The 22,500-nt window shown below is 49.4% G+C and overlaps 1 protein-coding gene across 2 annotated transcripts in view; it reads right to left on the reverse strand.

Annotated features, from left to right (window-relative positions):
- Positions 1-22,500, reverse strand: part of fars2 (phenylalanyl-tRNA synthetase 2, mitochondrial) — a 71,116-nt gene that overhangs the window by 19,019 nt on the left and 29,597 nt on the right. For both annotated transcript variants that reach the window (XM_061093551.1, XM_061093550.1), the window contains exon 8: positions 668-828. In XM_061093551.1, coding sequence (XP_060949534.1) covers positions 668-828 — 161 coding nt within the window. The remainder of the gene's footprint in view (positions 1-667; positions 829-22,500) is intronic.

Raw genomic sequence — 22,500 nt, forward strand, 5'->3', positions numbered from 1 at the left:
GAGGTGGCCGGGCGCTGCCCAGGAGAGGAGCACTGATCCTGGGCAGCAGATGAGCCGTGCTGCCTCCGTCTCTCTGGAGGAACTGAGTTCATCAATAAGTCGACAGACTCTCTCCTCCACTCCCGTCTCTCCATCCCATCACTCCTTTATCTTCATATCACTCTTTCCTTCCAGCACTTCCTTTTAGCTCCCTCCTTTCTTCACTTTCTTTTTGTATGTGCAACCTCTTCTTCCTTTCTTTCCATCTTTCCTTTTCTCTCTTCTTCCTCAGACATCAGTCTTTTTCCTGTGTTTTTCTCTTTTTCTCTTTGGTTTCATTATTTCTCAAACATTTTATAAATCCCTCCTTCTTCCCCTCCTAGTGTTTCCTGTTTCTCCCCATCATGTCTTCCTCCCTCCCTTTCTCCTTCCTCTTCCTCCCTCCCTTTGTCCTTCCTCTTCCTCCCTCCCTATCTCCTTCCTCCCTTCCAATGTTCTCTCTTCTTCCTCTGCTCTCCTCTCTGCCCTCCACAGTCACTTGAAATGTTCTTTATTAGTGAAGACGAGAGTTGACAATGAAAACGTTTAGCAGGGACAGAGTAACCGCTGTGTGAACCTGCACACACCCCACTGTGAGTGTGTGTGTGTGTGTGCGTGTCTCTGTGTGTGTGTGTGTGTGTGTGTGTACCTGGAAACAGACGTGCTGCTGGACGTCCTGGACTCTGAACTGTTTGAGGAAGCGTTCGTCCTGACTCCAGAACAGACGGATGTCTTGGATGCCGTACAGGACCATGGCCAGTCTCTCCAGCCCGAGACCGAAGGCCCAGCCCAGCTTGTTCCCGGCTCCCGCTGCAAACACACGACAACAGAGAAGGAACATGAACAAAACATTCCAAAGGTTCATGTCAGCACATTCACCAGCGACCTGCAGGAACCAAGGACCTGCAGGAACCAGGGACCTGCAGGAACCAGGGACCTGCAGGAACCAGCAACCTGCAAGAACCAGGAACCAGCAACCTGCAGGAACCAGGGACCTGCAGGAACCAGGGACCTGCAGGAACCAGCAACCTGCAGGAACCAGCAACCTGCAGGAACCAGGAACCAGCAACCTGCAGGAACCAGGAACCTGCAGGAACCAGGAACCTGCAGGAACCAGGAACCTGCAGGAACCAGGGACCTGCAGGAACCAGCAACCTGCAAGAACCAGGAACCAGCAACCTGCAGGAACCAGGGACCTGCAGGAACCAGGGACCTGCAGGAACCAGCAACCTGCAGGAACCAGCAACCTGCAGGAACCAGGAACCAGCAACCTGCAAGAACCAGGAACCAGCAACCTGCAGGAACGAGCAGGAACCAGCAACCTGCAGGAACCAGGGACCTGCAGGAACCAGGAACCTGCAGGAACCAGGAACCTGCAGGAACCAGGGACCTGCAGGAACCAGCAACCTGCAAGAACCAGGAACCAGCAACCTGCAGGAACCAGGGACCTGCAGGAACCAGGGACCTGCAGGAACCAGCAACCTGCAGGAACCAGCAACCTGCAGGAACCAGGAACCAGCAACCTGCAAGAACCAGGAACCAGCAACCTGCAGGAACGAGCAGGAACCAGCAACCTGCAGGAACCAGGGACCTGCAGGAACCAGCAACCTGCAGGAACCAGCAACCTGGAACCAGGAACCTGCAACCTGCAGGAACCAGGAACCAGCAACCTGCAGGAACCAGGAACCAGCAACCTGCAGGAACCAGCAACCTGCAGGAACCAGCAACCTGCAGGAACCAGGGACCTGCAGGAACCAGCAACCTGCAGGAACCAGCAACCTGCAGGAACCAGCAACCTGCAGGAACCAGCAACCTGCAGGAACCAGCGACCTGCAGGAACCAGGAACCAGGAACCTGCAGGAACCAGGAACCTGCAGGAACCAGCAACCTGCAGGAACCAGCAACCTGCAGGAACCAGCAACCTGCAACCTGCAGGAACCAGCAACCTGCAGGAACCAGGAACCAGCAACCTGCAGGAACCAGGAACCAGCAACCTGCAGGAACCAGCAACCTGCAACCTGCAGGAACCAGGAACCAGCAACCTGCAGGAACCAGCAACCTGCAGGAACCAGGAACCAGGGACCTGCAGGAACCAGGGACCTGCAGGAACCAGCAACCTGCAGGAACCAGGGACCTGCAACCTGCAGGAACCAGGGACCTGCAGGAGCTATGATCTTTGGAAGAACTAATAGCCTTTACAGGGAATGCACATTACACTTAACACACATGCCCAGTGTGGAGCCAGTGGAGGAACTGGAGATGTGTGAGACCGAGTCAGACAGAGAGTTCTGATTAGATCGATGTGTAAATAAGTCCGTCACACATCAGGTGTCACAGCTCGAATCAAACATGGCTGAACGCACAGACGTCAAACTGAAAACAACACTAACTATCTGTGACTGTGGACCGGGTGTGTGTCTTTGTGTGTCTGTGTGTGTGTGTGTGTGTGTGTCTGTGTGTGTAAGCAGTCAGCAGCTGCTGTGACTTACTTCAGTGGACTCCTCTATATTATTCAACACTTCAACTTAATGCTGTCAATAAATCTATACAACCTTATCTGAATGCCTCCCACTCACAGGTTCTGACTGACACACACACACACACACACAGACACACACAGACACACACACACTATGTCTGGATACACTATTGAGCGCCCTCTGCTCTCTGCTCTGTGTCAGAGAGGTTGAATCCCTGAAGGCCACCAGCCGGCTGCTCAAGGACACTTGTGCAGTCACGGCTGCTCGGGGTCAGAGGAGCGTGATGAGCAACATGTAGAGAAGCTGAAGGCTTCTAGTTAAATTACAGACTTCTTATGATCATAATGAGCAACATGAAGATCTATGTCAACACGACAGATATGAAAGAATATCCTCATAATTGAAGAGAAGGTGAAGGAGCAGAAAATAAACCTGGAAACACAAGTTATGTTTCAGACTCTAGACAGAGACAGAGGGAACCTTCGTCTTTACCACAGACGAGCTGAGATTCATTCTGACATTTGGAATTAGTGTTAAATTATATATATGTATAACATCAGGTATTATTTCAACATATTAAAATCTATTTGACATTTATTTTCCTGGAAGAAAACACATTGAACGACTTCAGCCTGTGGAGATCTACCGATGTGCAGTCAGAGTGTAGGAGAGTAAACACTTTGTGGATGTTTTTCACTGCACACACCTCTACAATAAAACAATTTATATGTATTTCATATACACTGAGATGATTCATGTTGTTATGAGAAGTGTTGACATTGTGTTGGGACGAATGAGACAATGTGGGTCACCTCAGTCAAAGTATTTAACAGAGGCAGCTGCTTCATTTGTTTTACTTTGGAGTCTAAATGATTTTCTGTCGCCTCCCTTTGTTCACGACTTTAACTTTGACCGTTCAACACAAACTTTATCGACACGATCGTGTAAAACAGAAAAATAAACAATGTGTGTGAGACAGTTTCCCTCTGATTCGAACTTTATCCTCTGAGGGACCAAACCAGCACTGACACCAGGTCAGCGCTGCAGATGTAAATGTCCTGAAAATGTAAAATACGGTTTCACTATAAAACTCAGTCAGCAGAACTGTCAGTCGGCCACTAACCTTCAGAAGCTCCTTCTCTACTTGGTGCCATCAATCATTCTGCTGGAGTTTTTCAAACAGCTCATTTCTCATTTCAGAACAAAACTCTTGAGCTGCCTGGAGGCGGGGTCAGAGCAGAGGGCCAGCGCTCAGAGGAATGGAGGATTATGGGTAATTCTGGGGATTTCAGCCTGGGCTGCAGATTAGAGGGAAGTGGTGTCTCCCTCTGGGACGGAGACTAATTGAGACAAACCCGTCTCCTCTCAGATGCGTCGACCCTCCGGACTCTGTGTGTCCGTGACCTCTGTCCGGGTCGTGACCCGCTGGTTCAGGAACACAAGGTGGAAAACACAAGATGGAAAACACAAGATGGAAAACACAAGATGGAAAACACAAGATGGAAAACACAAGATGGAAAACACAAGATGGAAAACACAAGGTGGAAAACACAAGATGGAAAACACAAGATGGAAAACACAAGATGGAAAACACAAGGTGGAAAACACAAGATGGAAAACACAAGATGGAAAACACAAGATGGAAAACACAAGATGGAAAACACAAGATGGAAAACCTTCAGCAGAGAGTGAAGCCGTCGGGATCAAACTCAGGAGAAGAAACTTTCTGAGAATCACTTCACAACTCAAAACCACGGTTCCTCAGCCGCCTGCACTCCTCAAGGTTCAGGGTCAATTTCTAAAGGCAACTTCTCCAATTTATTTTCATATAAGAAACCTGAGATGATAATGTTTTAATATCGTCTCTTAAGTAAAGCAATAAATGATCCGAAAGTTACACGACCCAAAGGTACGAGTGCCGAGCAGCAGGTGAAGAGTTTCCTTCAGGTTCCTCCTCTGAGCAGAACGTCTGAACCACTGTCACCAACACGTGGAGATCTACACATGTCCACCTCAGCTGTCAATCATGATGTGTCACCCGCTTTTATACCATTAAATATACAATAATAAATAAATATGAAAGGGACTGAATCTGGAGATCAAGGCAGCACCGTGTGTGAACATGTGTGGGACGTTCAGTATCACTACTGTTTAATCCTGTTCTTTATCATCCGTGTTTCACATGTGAAGGCTTCAAACCCTCCTTCTCCTCTTCCTCCTCCTCTTCCTCTTCCTTCACCTCTTCCTCCACCTCTTCCTCCTCCTCTTCCTCCTCCTCCTCCTCCTCCTCCACCTGAAGAGCCTTTAACAGGTGAGATTGATTTGGATTCACAGCTTTTAACTGGATCCAGCAGCTCAGTCCTTCACAGGCAGAGTGAACGTCATCAACCTATCAGGCGCTCTGCTACATCGGGTTAGCTCCGCCCCCTCTGCATCGTACGAATGAAAAACTGAGGTTTCACAAAAATGATCAAAACAGCTCCAGAGGTAAGATTCTGTTTTTTGTTATTTTAGTGGAAAACAAGCAAATTAGGCCCTTTCGTTTTATTCTAAATTAAAAAGCATCCTTCCATTCCCAGCAGGTGGATCCCTCTTGGAACTACATATCCCAGGATTCACTGCAGGATGGTGATGATGCTAACAGGCTAGCTACCTGCTAACTGGGCTGCAGCATCTCTAAGAATGGTGAGAGCAGGACGATGTGGAGACGGGTTATAAACTCTCCGTGGACCGGACTGTCTCATCTCAGTTCAGCCCTCGTGAAGCTGCGTCTGGAGGCGGAGTCACAACTGCAGAGTCATCATGTGACTGATGATGCTTCACCTTCTGAACCTAACAGCCGCCAAACTGAATAACGACTGCTCCCGGGAAGCAGGTGGAGAAGATCCACAAACTAATGAGTGGTTTTCTGTCCTCGTCTCAAAGTGAAAAACAACTTTTGTTTCCTCCAACGAGTAAAAACTGAAATCCCCTCGACCAATCAGCTTCGAGTCTTTAACTAAACTCTGTTCACATCAGACAAAAAGCTGCTGACTCATTGTTTAAGGATTCTAAACGATGATCTGGAGACGTGTTGAACGTGTCGAAGCGTCTGTGAGGAGGACACTGAGCCAGTGGAGAGGAACCCGCCTGAGCCACAGGTTCGATTCCTGCTGCTTCACGTGGACACGCCTCTGCAGAGAGGAGGAGGAGCCTCGTGACGGCGGTTTCCTGGCGTCAGACTCTCGGGTCAGCGGCTGCGTGACGAGTGGGCGGCGGCTCGGGAGAGGATCTGGACATTCCTCTAAATATTTGTGCGTGGGGGCGGAGATATGGCTCGGCACTAATATTCAAACACACCCACGGGCGCACAAACATGCACACACAACAAGAGGGGGGGGGGCGCAGAGCGAGAGGAAGAATCACCGGCTCTGATTGGAAATGCTTCTGCTTGTTATGATGATGTGTGACCTGCCTGCCCCCCCGGCGTAGGTCTGTGCACGCTAACACACGCAGACACACACACAGACACACACAGACACACACAGACACACACAGACACACGCAGACACACACAGACACACGCAGACACACACAGACACACGCAGACACACACAGACACACGCAGACACACACAGACACACGCAGACACACACAGACACAGACACACACAGACACACACAGACACACGCAGACACGCACAGACACACACAGACACACACAGACACACACAGACACACACAGACACAGACACACACAGACACACACAGACACACACAGACACGCACAGACACACACACAGACACACACAGACACACGCAGACACACGCAGACACACACAGACACACACAGACACACACAGACTTGCTTTACATCCTGGTCTCGTCAGCCTCAGTCCAATCAGCAGCCGGGGAATGTGGTTTCTATGCTAATGAGCGTTGGGGTCGAGAGGTCGCGGGAGATGAGGGAACACACCGGAATAAATCTCCACTTCATGATAACGCACAATCAATCAGGTGTGAGACTCTTCTCCTCCTCACTCCTCCTCCTCACTCCTCCTCTTCACTCCTCCTCACTCCTTCTCTTCTTCAAGCCCTTCTCCTCCTCCTTTCTCCTCCTCACTCCTCCTCTTCTTCAAGCCCTTCTCCTCCTCACTCCTTCTCTTCTTCAAGCCCTTTCTCCTCCTCACTCCTCCTCGCTCCTCTTCAAGCCCTTCTCCTTCTCACTCCTCTTCAAGACCTTTCTCCTCCTCACTCCTCCTCTTCAAGCCCTTTCTCCTCCTCTTCAAGCCCTTTCTCCTCCTCACTCCTCCTCTTCAAGCCCTTCTCCTCCTCACTCCTCCTCTTCAAGCCCTTCTCCTCCTCACTCCTCCTCTTCAAGCCCTTCTCCTCCTCACTCCTCTTCAAGCCCTTCTCCTCCTCACTCCTCCTCTTCAAGCCCTTCTCCTCCTCACTCCTCCTCTTCAAGCCCTTTCTCCTCCTCACTCCTCCTCTTCAAGCCCTTTCTCCTCCTCACTCCTCCTCTTCAAGCCCTTCTCCTCCTCACTCCTCCTCTTCAAGCCCTTTCTCCTCCTCTTCAAGCCCTTCTCCTCCTCACTCCTCCTCTTCAAGCCCTTTCTCCTCCTCACTCCTCCTCTTCAAGCCCTTTCTCCTCCTCACTCCTCCTCTTCAAGCCCTTCTCCTCCTCACTCCTCCTCTTCAAGCCCTTTCTCCTCCTCTTCAAGCCCTTCTCCTCCTCACTCCTCCTCTTCAAGCCCTTCTCCTCCTCACTCCTCCTCTTCAAGCCCTTTCTCCTCCTCACTCCTCCTCTTCAAGCCCTTTCTCCTCCTCACTCCTCCTCTTCAAGCCCTTTCTCCTCCTCACTCCTCCTCTTCAAGCCCTTCTCCTCCTCACTCCTCCTCTTCAAGCCCTTTCTCCTCCTCACTCCTCCTCTTCAAGCCCTTTCTCCTCCTCACTCCTCCTCTTCAAGCCCTTTCTCCTCCTCACTCCTCCTCTTCAAGCCCTTCTCCTCCTCACTCCTCTTCAAGCCCTTCTCCTCCTCACTCCTCCTCTTCAAGCCCTTCTCCTCCTCACTCCTCCTCCTCTTCAAGCACTTTCTCCCCCTCACTCCTCCTCACTCCTCCTCCTCTTCAGGCCCTTCTCCTCCTCACTCCTCCTCTTCAAGCCCTTCTCCTCCTCACTCCTCTTCAAGCCCCTTCTCCTCCTCACTCCTCCTCTTCAAGCCCTTCTCCTCCTCTCTCCTCCTCTTCAAGCCCTTCTCCTCCTCACTCCTCTTCAAGCCCTTTCTCCTCCTCACTCCTCCTCTTCACTCCTCCTTTCTCCTCCTCACTCCTCCTCTTCACTCCTCCTTTCTCCTCCTCACTCCTCCTCTTCAAGCCCTTCTCCTCCTCACTCCTCCTCTTCAAGCCCTTCTCCTCCTCTTCAAGCCCTTCTCCTCCTCACTCCTCCTCCTCACTCCTCCTCTTCAAGCCCTTTCTCCTCCTCCCTTTCACTTCTCCATCCTCCTCCTTCACCTCCTCTCCATCACTTCTTTGTATTCCTCTCTTTCCCTTACTGTGAAATCTCTTTAGCGTCTCTCATCTTATTTCCCCTCTTTGTTCTTCTCCTCCTCCCTCATTCTTTTCCATTATTCTCTCTCCTTCTCTCGGCGAGGTTTTCCTCTCATTTCATCTTTTATCTCCTGCATCGTTTTTCACTTTTCATTTCGTCAACAAACACTTTGACAAAAATTATAAACTGACATCAGTTTTTTCACCAGGAAACAAAAACAAAACAATAATTATTTTGGCAAACTTATCAATGAATTAAAGGTAAATCAACAAAGTGAGAGATGGAGACGTCTCTGTCAGAGAGACACACACACACACACACACACACACACACACACACACACACACGCACGCACACGCACACACACACACAAATACACACACACACACACACAATACTATCACTATCAAACACACAATCAATACTCGATCGATACAAGATCTATACAATACAAAGTCAACTTGAGCAGTTAAGAGTCTCTCTCCCTCTCTCTCTCTCTCTCTCTCTCTCTCTTTCTCTCCTGTTTATTTGTACATTCATCCTCCTCTCCTCCTCTTCACCTTCCTCTCCCCTGTCTGCTTTCAGTTCCTCCCTCATGCATCATTTTTCGTCAGTTTCTCTTTTCCTTGCTCGCCCCTCATCTGTCTCCATTGCTCCTAATTATATTTGCCATGAATATATTTATGACTGCATTATTGGAGGCGTGCGGTGGCGGTGGTTGTGGTTTTAAGCTGCAGGATCATGATGAAGTGATGTGATCACAGAGAGAGAGAGAGAGAGAGAGAGAGAGAGAGAGAGAGAGAGAGAGAGAGCACCTGTATCACAGACTGCAGCGTTCTGCATGAGGACGTTTCACTCTGAGCTTCGATGGAATTTAAAACCAAATTCAAACAATAAATAAAAAGAAACAGCTTGAAACAAAAGTCAATTAACCTGGTCTATAACCTGGAGATTGTGAGTTGTTGGTCTGGTGTATAAACTGGAGAGGGGGGGTGTCTGGGAGCAGCTGCTCCAGCTGTCGGCTGAGCTGATGAAGAAGAGCTGATGATGAAGAGCTGATGATGAAGAGCTGATGATGAAGAGCTGATGATGAAGAGCTGATGATGAAGAGCTCCACCCGAGAGGAGATCATCACACACTGACGTGCAGCGGCCGAGAGAGACGCTGCTCAACAGTCAGAGTGTGTGTCTGCGTGTGTGTGTGTGTGTGCATCACTGAAAATGAGCTGCAGTGTGGCACACACACACACACACACACACACACACACACACACACACACACACACAGACACACACACACACACGTCAGCCAAAACACATTTTACGATGCAGAGTGAGGAGAGATCGTCTGAGAGCAAACGTCACTGTTGGGGTGTGTGTGAGTCTGTCTGTGTGTGTGTGTGTGTGTGTGTGTGTGTGTGTGATGTGACTACCACAGCTCCTTGATGCCAGACACCTCCTCTTCAGATATAGAGAAAGATTAGTGTTGTCTGTCGTGATCTGTGTGTGTGACGCTGTGTCTTCATCCGTCAATGACGTCACTGTTTAATGATCAGGAGACGGATCACGTGTGTGTGTGTGAGAGTGTGTGTGAGAGTGTGTGTGTGTGTGAGTGTGTGTGTGTGTGTATGTGTGTGTGTGTGTGAGTGTGTGTGTGCGTTTGTGTGTGTAGACTGATGTGTTCAGAGAATTTACAGAAGAGGAAACACACAGTTCAGATTAATTTAGTTCTCAAACAGCCGACGACATCAGAGCAAAGACCAAAGATCACAGGACGTTAAACCAGAGGTTAAAGATCAAAGGAGCAGCCGTCAGTCTCTGATCAAAGGCACTGGACCGACCCGAGCTGAAGAAGAAGAGGAGACGTTCATCTGTATTTACTCTTAACGAAGCAAAGTTTAATCAAGAGATTAAAACTCGACAAACAAGGTTAAAAATAGAGGAAATCGTTTTTCCTTCTCTTCTCTTCCTCCCTCTCTCTTTACCTCCCATCACTCGTTCTTCCTCCACTTTCAATAATACTTCCTGTCTGTCAGTTTTTCTTTTCTGCACCTCCTCCTCTTCCATCACTCACTCTCAGTTCTCTCTCTCCCTCGTCTCCATCCATCTCCTCCTCCTCCTCCTCCCTCTCTTATCCCCTCAATTTGAATCTCTCCTCTTCTCTCTGCACCTCTCCATCCCTTCTTTCTCCCCTACGTCTCCACCTGCACTCGTTCCTTCTTGCTTCACCTCCTCCTTCATCCCTCCATCCACTTAAATGCTCTTAACAGACAAACACAGACGAGCCCCCCCCCCCTCTTGACTTCCTGCTCTTCCTGTTCAGGATTCATCTTTCTAACACAACGTGGTTTTCACATTAGGGATCAAAATAAAAATAATTACATTCACAGTTTTGCAGCTTTGCCTTTTTTCCATTTTGGAAAAATCTTTTAGTCCAAATCAAATGTTTGATGTTGATGATTCACCTCCGCTGCTCGGCCTGGTTCCTTTCAACGCTCTCAGGTTGATCAATATTTATATCAATAAATATAAAAATCCACTGCAAAAGTTCAGTTTTTAAAGTAAATTGTGGAGGAGATTTTACAACCCATCAGAGATCATGGTGGTTGCCATAGAGATGAATATACGTCCAGGTGACAGAGTGATTCATGATGCAGGGTTCTCATCATGAAAATTCAGCCGCTCTTAGTTATTGGAAACACACAAGTTTATAACTTCTTTGGCTACACAAACACAAACACAATCTGCACCCTCTTCCCCAGGATTCCACTGCCTGTGACTTCCTCTTCTCTTCAACGCAGAGGAGATTCAACACAGTCGTAGTTTGGAAACACTGCAGATTTATTAATTTGAAATATCACGAAGCTGTTGTTCTGTCCATTAACTGACTACATTTCAAAATAAAAGCACCTCCAGTAGGAGAGGAAGCTGTCTCCTCCTCCATCAGTCCCAGTCTCAGACCCGTCCTCCGAGGCTCAAGTCTTCACCACACACTCGTCCATCACCATAAATCCCCCCCCCCCCCAAAGTCTCCCAACACAGTGATTTATAGATGGACTCTCGCTGGCAGCTCCGTGGAGAGACATATAACTGCAATGCATCATGGGAGACACAAGTGGGGAAACGGACATTTGCTGGTTTAGCATTTAGAATCTGAAACGATAAACTGTGGAGCTGATTCTCTTTGGTATAAAACTGTCGTGGAAAACAAAATCACTTCAGAAAACTTTCTGTGCAGCTTCAAAACGAATTGAGTCAGAAAACGTTTTATTCAACGAAGAAAAGAATCAAACGTCACAAAATGTTACAAAACCAGATTAACTCCAAACTGCTGAGTTCATGTTTCCTGAGGTTTTCAGTTTCAGATGATCTGAAGTACAAGAATCCATCGAGTTCATATTCATGTTTCTTTACTCATAAGAGTAAAATGGAACAGAGCAGTGATCAGTGGAACTTCCACAGGTGGACAGGGGGATCCAGGCCGGGGGTGTGTGTGTGTGTGTGTGTGTGTGTGGGGGGGGGCGGTGACTCATCTCTTCTTCTCTGTGTCTGAACAGAACTTTTTCCTAACACATTTACAAAGTGCTGATTGTGGCGTCGGGAGAAATCTCATTTTGTGCGACTGCTTCAGTCGTTGTCGCCCGGACGCGAGCGCCGACTTCGTGTCTGAACTGTAAAGCCTGAACCCCCCCCCCCCCGCCCCCCCCCCCCGGGCGCCAGCGCTGCGTGGAATTTGCCTCCAGTAATGAATATGGATTATGGAAACAATATGTGTTGAAACAGTCGGCGGCTGTAATTGAGCTTCACTGCTGAATTAATAATGAGGACGACATAAATTATGCAGAATGATTAGTAACCAGGCAACACACAGCTTCATGTCGCGGTCTGTAGATCAATATAGTGGGGGGGGGGAGAGGGAAAAACTGTGTGTGAGAGTTTGTGTGTGTGAGTGTGTGTGTGTGTGTGTGTGTGTGTGTGTGTTTCAAATCCACTTCCTCTCGGTCTGAAGATGTTAAACTGTGAGACTTCACCTCCGTCTGAGATGATGCTTCTTACGATTTCTGCTGATTCTGACAAATTCAAAACTTTATTCTCACTTAACCTGAAAAAAGGGACATTATTTAAATAAGAGGGAATAAAAGTCGTCTTGTTTTTTCTCTACTGGCTTTTAAAGTCAAGACTAAATAAAACGTTTCACATCAGTCGTCTCAATCTCACACACACACACACAAGCACACACACACACACACACACACGCACACACACACACACACTCACACACACACACACACTCTCAGTCAGGTGTGGCTCAGAGATCAGGCTGTGATTATTGGTGGATTACAGGGAAGCGTCCGGGCGGGGGGGTGGGGCTGTCGGGGGGGGTAGCTTAGCGTCCTGATCCTGGAGGTTAAGACACTTGGTCCGCTCGGTGATAATCAACAGTCCCTGTTCACCAGCGTGTAGATTATTAAACAGACTAACGAGAGGAGTGAGGCTGAGAAAGATAAAGATTCATCTCCGTCTGTTTCCATGACGAACGAGTCTGAGAACACTTTAGGAAATGTTCTTTAAAAATAGAAAGGTGGGAAAACTTGGTATGAAACGATTCTTATCAATTTCCTACACTGCAGGAGCATCGTGAAGATAAGACTTTATGGATGTTTTAATGGGACAGAGCTGCAGAGAGAGAGAGAGAGAGAGAGAGAGAGAGAGAGAGAGAGAGAGAGAGAGAGAGAGAGAGAGAGAGAGAGAGAGACAAACGAAGAGAGAGAGAGACTCAGGAACCAGTGGAACCAGACGGGTTGGACTTCAGAATGAGAAGAGCAGAACTTCTCAGATCTCTATGAAGTTGAGGATCAGGATCTGCTTCTCTCCTTCTCATCTGCTCTCCACTCCTGTTCAGATGATCACAGCTCGCTCTCTCTCTCTCTCTCTCTCTTTAACCCGTCGCTCTACTTTTCATTAGTGCTGGTGTCCATAGGGGGGGGGGGGATAAACTGTGTCCTCTCTGGACGACAAACTGGATAATGAGACGTGAGACTTCAGCAACAGAAGGAGGGAAATCCCCTCACACCTCCACACACACACGCTCAGGTGTGTGTGTGTGTGTGTGTCTCCTGCCTGCACAGCTCAGTGTGTGTGTGTGTGTGTGTCTCCTGCCTGCACAGCTCAGTGTGTGTGTGTGTGTGTGTGTGTGTCTGCCTCTCCATCTGTCGGCCTCTATCACAGTTGGGAACAGTCGGGCTCAAACCATTTTCCTCCTGAAACTGAAGACAACACTTCAAGCTGATAGAAATGAAACTGAAACCTTCTTCTTCCAGGTTCCTGTTCCTTCATCGCTCGACATGAAACCTTCAGATGGTTGAAGTCACTTCTTCACATGAGAAACACAAACTACAGAAACACTATTTGACACACTGGATGTGTGAAACAGATTTAGAAGTTTGACCTGATGATGCACGTTGTTTATGTTGTTTGCTTGTGGGTTAGTTTGTGTGTCTTTGTGAGTGGGTTGTGTGTTGCTCTTACTGTGGCTTCGCTCATGTGCAGCAACAGTAAGAGCAACACACAACCTGTGCAAATCCGTGCAGCAACACAACGGATCCGTTTCACGACACCACGCTCGTCCTCTCCTCTCGTCCTGAAGCAAAGAGTCAAACTCGTAAACTGTGACATGAGTTCGCTGCTGCTTCTCGTTACACCGAGCTCCTCTGGTGCTAAAGCGGCTCCCTTTACGAGCCGGGGGGGGTGCACCTGAATGCATCACGTCTCCTGGAATCCGAGCCGACAGCTGACGAGTCTCCACGGGTTCAAACAGACGTGACTCCGCCTCCTGCTTCTAATTACTCTGCTCAAACTCTCCTTGACATTCACTCTGGTTCCATCCAGCTGCTCCACCTCGGCTTGTTTCTCTTCCTGTTACAACCGAACCTCCATGACCTTTCGACCTTTCCTCCTCTCCCTCCCTCCTCCTCCACAGTGAACAGAGCAGAGCCAGGCCGCTTAACGGCGTCAGACATGATTAATCACCGGCAGAGCGGCGAGCTGATTCCAAACAGTGATTCAACCTGAGCTCTGTAATGAGGAAAGAGCCGGCCGAAGATTCCCTTAATAAAGACGTCCACACGTTAATGAGGCTGACACACCCGACTGCACAGAGTGTGTGTCTGTGTGTGTGTGTGTGTGTGTGTGTGTGTGTGTGTGTGTGTCCCTGAGGACGCACTGCTGCTGACGGGTGACAGACTTTGTCTCTTCACACACAAACACACACTCTGTGGTAGTGGAAGTGTGCAGGAATAATTTATACGTCAGATCGTAACAGAGACGTCCTCTCTAACGAGTTAAGAGTTCAGGAGAGAGAAGCTCCGCCCACATGCAGGGACGTCAGGACCATGTTCTCTGCTGACGAGCTCCTCAGCAGATGTTGGTGAAGCAGCTGCTCCACAGACTCCATCAGATCTGACGTCTTCATGTGGAGTCGAGTCTGATTCCAGCTGTCATCACTTCAGCTCAACTTCCTCTGCTCGTCACTAATCTCTTCTCTCAAGTTTCCTCTGAAGCTTAATTTCTCAATCATCTTCATCATCTTCATCTTCATCCTGCTTTCAGCTCTGAGCTCCTTCACATATGATAATTACTGTAATCTTGTTATTCAGCTTGTTAACATGCATTCATTTACAAAGCAGTAATAGTTTGAAGAGGATGGTTTATGAATCTGTGGAACATGTCCTCCTTCACTCCACTGGGAGACATGTCCTCCTTCACTCCACTGGGAGACATGTCCTCCTTCACTCCACTGGGACACATGTCCTCCTTCACTCCACTGGGAGACATGTCCTTCTCCACTTCACTGGGAGACATGTCCTCCTTCACTCCACTGGGAGACATGTCCTCCTTCACTCCACTGGGAGACATGTCCTCCTTCACTCCACTGGGAGACATCTCCTCCTTCACTCCACTGGGAGACATGTCCTCCTTCACTCGACTGGGAGACATGTCCTTCTCCACTCCACTGGGAGACATGTCCTCCTTCACTCCACTGGGAGACATCTCCTCCTTCACTCCACTGGCTGGGAGACATGTCCTTCTCCACTCCACTGGGAGACATGTCCTTCTCCACTCCACTGGGAGACATGTCCTCCTTCACTCCACTGGGAGACATGTCCTCCTTCACTCCACTGGGAGACATGTCCTCCTTCACTCCACTGGGAGACATGTCCTCCTTCACTCCACTGGGAGACATGTCCTCCTTCACTCCACTGGGAGACATGTCCTCCTTCACTCCACTGGGAGACATGTCCTCCTTCACTCCACTGGGAGACATCTCCTCCTTCACTCCACTGGGAGACATGTCCTCCTTCACTCGACTGGGAGACATGTCCTTCTCCACTCCACTGGGAGACATGTCCTCCTTCACTCCACTGGGAGACATCTCCTCCTTCACTCCACTGGCTGGGAGACATGTCCTTCTCCACTCCACTGGGAGACATGTCCTTCTCCACTCCACTGGGAGACATGTCCTCCTTCACTCCACTGGGAGACATGTCCTCCTTCACTCCACTGGGAGACATGTCCTCCTTCACTCCACTGGGAGACATGTCCTCCTTCACTCCACTGGGAGACATGTCCTCCTTCACTCCACTGGGAGACATGTCCTCCTTCACTCCACTGGGAGACATGTCCTTCTCCACTCCACTGGGAGACATGTCCTCCTTCACTCCACTGGCAGACATGTCCTTCTCCACTCCACTGGGAGACATGTCCTCCTTCACTCCACTGGGAGACATGTCCTTCTTCACTCCACTGGGAGACATGTCCTTCTCCACTCAACTGGGAGACATGTCCTCCTTCACTCGACTGGGAGACATGTCCTTCTCCACTCGACTGGGAGACATGTCCTCCTTCACTCCACTGGGAGACATGTCCTCCTTCACTCCACTGGGAGACATGTCCTCCTTCACTCCACTGGGAGACATGTCCTCCTTCACTCCACTGGGAGACATGTCCTCCTTCACTCCACTGGGAGACATGTCCTCCTTCACTCAACTGGGAGACATGTCCTCCTTCACTCCACTGGGAGACATGTCCTCCTTCACTCCACTGGGAGACATGTCCTCCTTCACTCCACTGGGAGACATGTCCTCCTTCACTCCACTGGGAGACATGTCCTCCTTCACTCCACTGGGAGACATGTCCTCCTTCACTCCACTGGGAGACATGTCCTCCTTCACTCCACTGGGAGACATGTCCTCCTTCACTCCACTGGGAGACATGTCCTTCTCCACTCCACTGGGAGACATGTCCTCCTTCACTCCACTGGCAGACATGTCCTTCTCCACTCCACTGGGAGACATGTCCTCCTTCACTCCACTGGGAGACATGTCCTTCTTCACTCCACTGGGAGACATGTCCTTCTCCACTCAACTGGGAGACATGTCCTCCTTCACTCGACTGGGAGACATGTCCTTCTCCACTCAACTGGGAGACATGTCCTCCTTCACTCCACTGGGAGACATGTCCTTCTCCACTCCACTGGGAGACATGTTCTCCTTCACTCCACTGGGAGACATGTCCTCCTTCACTCCACTGGGAGACATGTCCTCCTTCACTCCACTGGGAGACATGTCCTCCTTCACTCCACTGGGAGACATGTCCTTCTCCACTCAACTGGGAGACATGTCCTCCTTCACTCCACTGGGAGACATGTCCTTCTCCACTCCACTGGGAGACATGTCCTCCTTCACTCGACTGGGAGACATGTCCTCCTTCACTCCACTGGCTGGGAGACATGTCCTTCTCCACTTCACTGGGAGACATGTCCTCCTTCACTCCACTGGGAGACATGTCCTCCTTCACTCCACTGGGAGACATGTCCTCCTTCACTCCACTGGGAGACATGTCCTCCTTCACTCCACTGGGAGACATGTCCTCCTTCACTCCACTGGGAGACATGTCCTTCTCCACTCCACTGGGAGACATGTCCTCCTTCACTCCACTGGGAGACATCTCCTCCTTCACTCCACTGGGAGACATGTCCTCCTTCACTCCACTGGGAGACATGTCCTCCTTCACTCCACTGGGAGACATGTCCTCCTTCACTCCACTGGGAGACATGTCCTCCTTCACTCCACTGGGAGACATGTCCTCCTTCACTCCACTGGGAGACATGTCCTCCTTCACTCCACTGGGAGACATGTCCTCCTTCACTCCACTGGGAGACATGTCCTCCTTCACTCCACTGGGACACATGTCCTCCTTCACTCCACTGGGAGACATGTCCTCCTTCACTCCACTGGGAGACATGTCCTCCTTCACTCCACTGGGAGACATGTCCTCCTTCACTCCACTGGGAGACATGTCCTCCTTCACTCCACTGGGAGACATGTCCTTCTCCACTTCACTGGGAGACATGTCCTCCTTCACTCCACTGGGAGACATGTCCTCCTTCACTCCACTGGGAGACATGTCCTCCTTCTCTCCACTGGGAGACATGTCCTCCTTCACTCCACTGGGAGACATGTCCTCCTTCACTCCACTGGGAGACATGTCCTCCTTCTCTCCACTGGGAGACATGTCCTCCTTCACTCCACTGGGAGATATGTCCTCCTTCACTCCACTGGGAGACATGTCCTCCTTCACTCCACTGGGAGACATGTCCTCCTTCACTCCACTGGGAGACATGTCCTCCTTCACTCCACTGGGAGACATGTCTTCTGAGTGACTCTCTTTTAATTCAGCTCAGTTCACAGACTTCAACGCTGTCAAGTCTCTTCTCGTCTGCAGCTTCTCATCAGTTTCAGAGACGTTCTCCTTCTCCTTCTCCTTTCTCCTTCTCTTTCTCTTTCTGTCTCGACTGTGACTCCCTCGCTCTGTGACCTGGAGTTTCCCTCAGAGAGGAACATGTCACACAGTGAGAAACATTCACTCGCTTGTGGATGTTCTTGTGACTTTTTGGGGTTTTTCCAGGTGACTGCAGTTTTCAACAAGTTTAATCCAAAAGCTAAATTCTTTTGAGAATCATTGAGAATGTTTTAAGCAGAAAGCTTCACTTTGTCTTCATGTTTCAACTGAGCACTGAACTTCAACATTTCTACAACTAGCAGGATCAATAAGATTGAGATTAAGATTAAGATTGAAAAGCACTGTAGTTTGTGCTACTTTATAAAAGCAAAGTGACATTGATTAGAACATTAGTTGTATGTTCTCCAGCAGCAGTTTTCCAGCTCTTGAGACTTAAGCTTTCAAACTGATCCAGCTCAGAACCAACAATCTTCTTCTTCTACTGTTTAATCCTGTCTCTGCTTCCTGTGATTGGTCCAAAGTGTTTTCAGGTTCAGTTTGATCCAGAACCCAGAACTCCTCTCCTGGTCCGTAGGTCTGAGGAACCTCAACCTTCACTTTCTAGAATAAACTGCTTCTTCAGTTTCAGTAGAAGTTCTTCAGACTGACAGCTGAGGGAACCGTCTGGTTCCTGTTTTATGTTTTGAACGTTGCTTCATGGTCCTCAGCTGCACGAGGATCACAGAGGGAGACACTGTGACCCACATGTCCTCTCACGGAGACATTTTTAGCTTACAGGTGCATTAAAGGTTACACCCTCAGTCCGACATGGAGTCACACACGGAGCAGACGAGTCATTAGTCTGCTCTCAGAGCTCGTCCTTCCTGGAGGTGGAATCACTTCTCTCCTGTCACACTGAGGAAAGAGCTACACCTGTGACCTTCTCCCTCTCCACCCGACACGAACATGTTCTTCACTTCACGTCCTCGGAGCTGCAGCGAGACACCGGCTCTGCAGCGAGACACAGACCAGCTGAACAGGTGAAGCAGCCGTTCATCCAGAGAGGATCCATGTTTCTGTTCCTTCTTACACTCGAGTCACACAGGAACAGACAGCAGCTGATCATCACAGCCCAGGAGCATAGAGCCAATCACAGCCCAGGAGCACAGAGCCAATCACAGCCCAGGAGCACAGAGCCAATCACAGCCCAGGAGCACAGAGCCAATCACAGCCCAGGAGCACAGAGCCAATCACAGCCCAGGAGCACAGAGCCAATCACAGCCCAGGAGCACAGAGCCAATCACAGCCCAGGAGCACAGAGCCAATCACAGCCCAGGAGCACAGAGCCAATCACAGCCCAGGAGCACAGAGCCAATCACAGCCCAGCACAGGACGGGCCTCCTGCAGGATCGGATAGGTTTGTGTTTTAAATCGTAGCTTAGAACACAAACCCGGAGATTCCAAACTGAAATGAGACCAGCTCGGTTCCAGAGTCTCCGTGGAGACGTGTGGTTTCGTCTCCTGAGACAGACAGAGTCCCTGCCTGATGCAAGTTAAACTGAGTCCACTCCAGTCCTTCAGAGCGTCTCTCTGAGGTTCAGTCGTCAGTGAGACGGGAGCAGGAGGGGGCGGAGTCGACTCTCGGCTCCACGCCGGGTTCGACCTCGTCGTGGCTCGGCGGTTCAATTAAAATCCGCGGCTCTGTTGTTCAAAGACGAGTCTCCAGCAGGAGGACAGATGGACACTCGCAGTAATTGTATCTCATGGTATCTGAGGCTCTGGGATGTCTCGTTATTCTCCGCTCTCCAGATGAAGTGTGTCTGCCGTCACCGTGGCAACTGGGAGAGACAACATGGCAGCTCCGCTCCGTCTAAACATAGACATCAAAGCTCCGCCAGTCGCTCGGCCTTCAAATTAACCTTCTGCCGGCGGCGAGCACGGCGGCGAGGAGCGCTGATGAGGCTGGAGGAGCAGACTGCCTCAGACAGAGTTTCACCCCCCCGCTGTCAGCGTGACGCCTGGAGACTTGATGATCTGATCAGACGACGCTGGGACGTGGATCTGAACCGTTTCCTTCACTGAACTCTGAGAAACTACAGTCAGAACAAATAAAGACGTGTTTTCATAGCAAAGCAGATTCAGAAATGAGAAATAACTTTGGCTTAGAAGAGTTTCAGTAGAAGCTGAATTAAATTAGGTCTCTGAACAGGTTTGAGTTTTTACAGAATAATTCTGGTGATATTCTGTCACAGTCTGATTCCTCTGATCCATCGAGCTCCATGGATCAGAGAAACTATGACGAACACGTCGTGAGTCTTTTATTTTCCTGCTAATTTCCCTAAAAACTAAAACTTAATTTCCTTATTAAATGACCTGGTATTTATCTCTTATCGATCAGGACATTTCCAGGTTTGACCCAATTAGCGCCAATTACAAAGCAAATGGAGAAAGAACTTGCTCATTATATTTCAGTTTTTAAGAATAAAAATACAATTATGTCCGAGGAAGGTGAAAATGTATTTATATAAACATGTGAATATACAGGCTCATGATACGTGATACAACAATAATATCATGATACAGCCATTCTGCCTAAATCAATATATTGGTACAAAATCAAACTACCACAGATGAAAGGAGAGGATGAGAAAAAATACAACTTTTAAAGATTTGTGTTATTAACTCGTCCTCCTCTCACCTCATTATTTTCATTATTTACATTACATCTCCCTCTGTCTCCACCCGCCCACCACGTACTGGGGCTGACATCAAACGCTGCTGAAGTACCACCCGAGAAACCACAAACACACAACAACACACGGCTCATTAAACAACACTGACTCCACAGCCACAAGTGTGTAAGTGTGTGTGTGTGTGTGTGTGTGTGTGTGTGTGTGTGTGTGTGTGTTGTTGTCTTCATTAGTAAATCTCTGCAGGGTTAGACCCCAAACAACTGTAGCAGGAATATACACAAATATGAAGTCGAGTAAATACAAACAAACATGATGACATCACTGTGACATCATCAGAACGTCCACTCGATCGTTTTACAGCACAGCACGCACGCACACACACACACACACACACACACACACAGCACACACACACACCCACACACACGCGCACACACACACGTCCTCATGATGCATCAGTGTGTCGTGATGGTGATGAAGGTGGATGACGAAGAGGAGGATGGTGATGACGAAGGTAAGGATGACCTGTGGCGTGTGATGACATCAGTGTGGGCGGGGCTCAGACCAGCTGTCCGTCAGTGAGACTCATTCATCCCAGTGAATAACGAGCAGAGGACAGAGCAGCCCACACACAATCTGTGTGTGTGTGTGTGTTGTGTAATCCTCGTCATGTAACACACACATGCTGAGTCAGCACAGAGATGAAAGTGAACTCAGACTCATCTGCCACACAAACACAAACCTGTCAACGTTTCTCTAAAAACAGTTTGAACTCCTCCTGGTCGCTGATCGTCACGACGACTGAAGCGTTCAGACGAAGCTGAGCGTGACGGATCAGTGACGTGTTCGATGTCAGGATCCACACGCATGTGCTGACGACTCTCCTCTCCTCTGATTGGTCACAGGGAGAGTCCGACGCCACATGGGGTCAAACTGAAGCTTCCTGGTTGATCAACACGTACAAAACGCTTCAAATCATCTCCACAGATTTGTGTTAAATGTGTGAATCCAGCTCCAAACATCAGTTTCTACTGGAGACGCTCGGGGGGGCTCGTCCTGAGCTGAACCAGTTGGAACCTGAAGTCCGGACACTTCTCAGTTTATTATTCAAATACATCAACACGCCTGCATGAGTTTATCAGACCTCAGTGCAGTGAAGGTTATTTATTCTGCAATAAAGATGTTGCTGCTGTGAATGTCGACCTGCTGCTGCGTGGAGTGAACCACAGCTTCTCTCTGTGTGAGAGAGAATCAACATCTTCTACAAGTCAGAGAAGGTTTCAGAGATCGACTCTCTTTACAGCGTGGAGCAGAGCCAGAGCTGCAAACACCAGCGAGCAGCCGAGGCTTCACAGAGCCCAGAGCCGCTCGCTAGGAACCTAAAGCTCCGACAAACACCAGAGAGGAGAGATGTCCTCCAGAGGATCTGGGCCTCTTGTCTCAGATCTGAAGGACACGTGTTCGCTGGGAAGCCCGGGATGAGCTCCGGCTCAGCGGGGGGGCGGCTCGCTGCCTGAGAGCAAGAACACGCTGCTCCACCTCAGCTCCGGGTTCAGAGGAGACACCAGAGAAGACACCAGAGGAGATACCAGAGGAGATACCAGAGGAGACACCAGAGGAGACACCAGAGGAGACACCAGAGGAGATACCAGAGGAGATAGAAGAGGAGATACCAGAGGAGATACCAGAGGAGATACCAGAGGAGATACCAGAGGAGACACCAGAGGAGACACCAGAGGAGATACCAGAGGAGATACCAGAGGAGACACCAGAGAAGATACCTGAGGAGATACCAGAGGAGACACCAGAGGAGATACCAGAGGAGACACCAGAGAAGATACCAGAAGAGATACCAGAGAAGACACCAGAGAAGATACCAGAGAAGACACCAGAGAAGATACCAGAGAAGATACCAGAGGAGACACCAGAGAAGATACCAGAGAAGACACCAGAGGAGATACCAGAGGAGACACCAGAGGAGACACCAGAGAAGATACCAGAG

This window comes from Limanda limanda, chromosome 20, assembly GCF_963576545.1.
Source record: "Limanda limanda chromosome 20, fLimLim1.1, whole genome shotgun sequence".
Lineage (NCBI taxonomy): Eukaryota > Metazoa > Chordata > Actinopteri > Pleuronectiformes > Pleuronectidae > Limanda > Limanda limanda.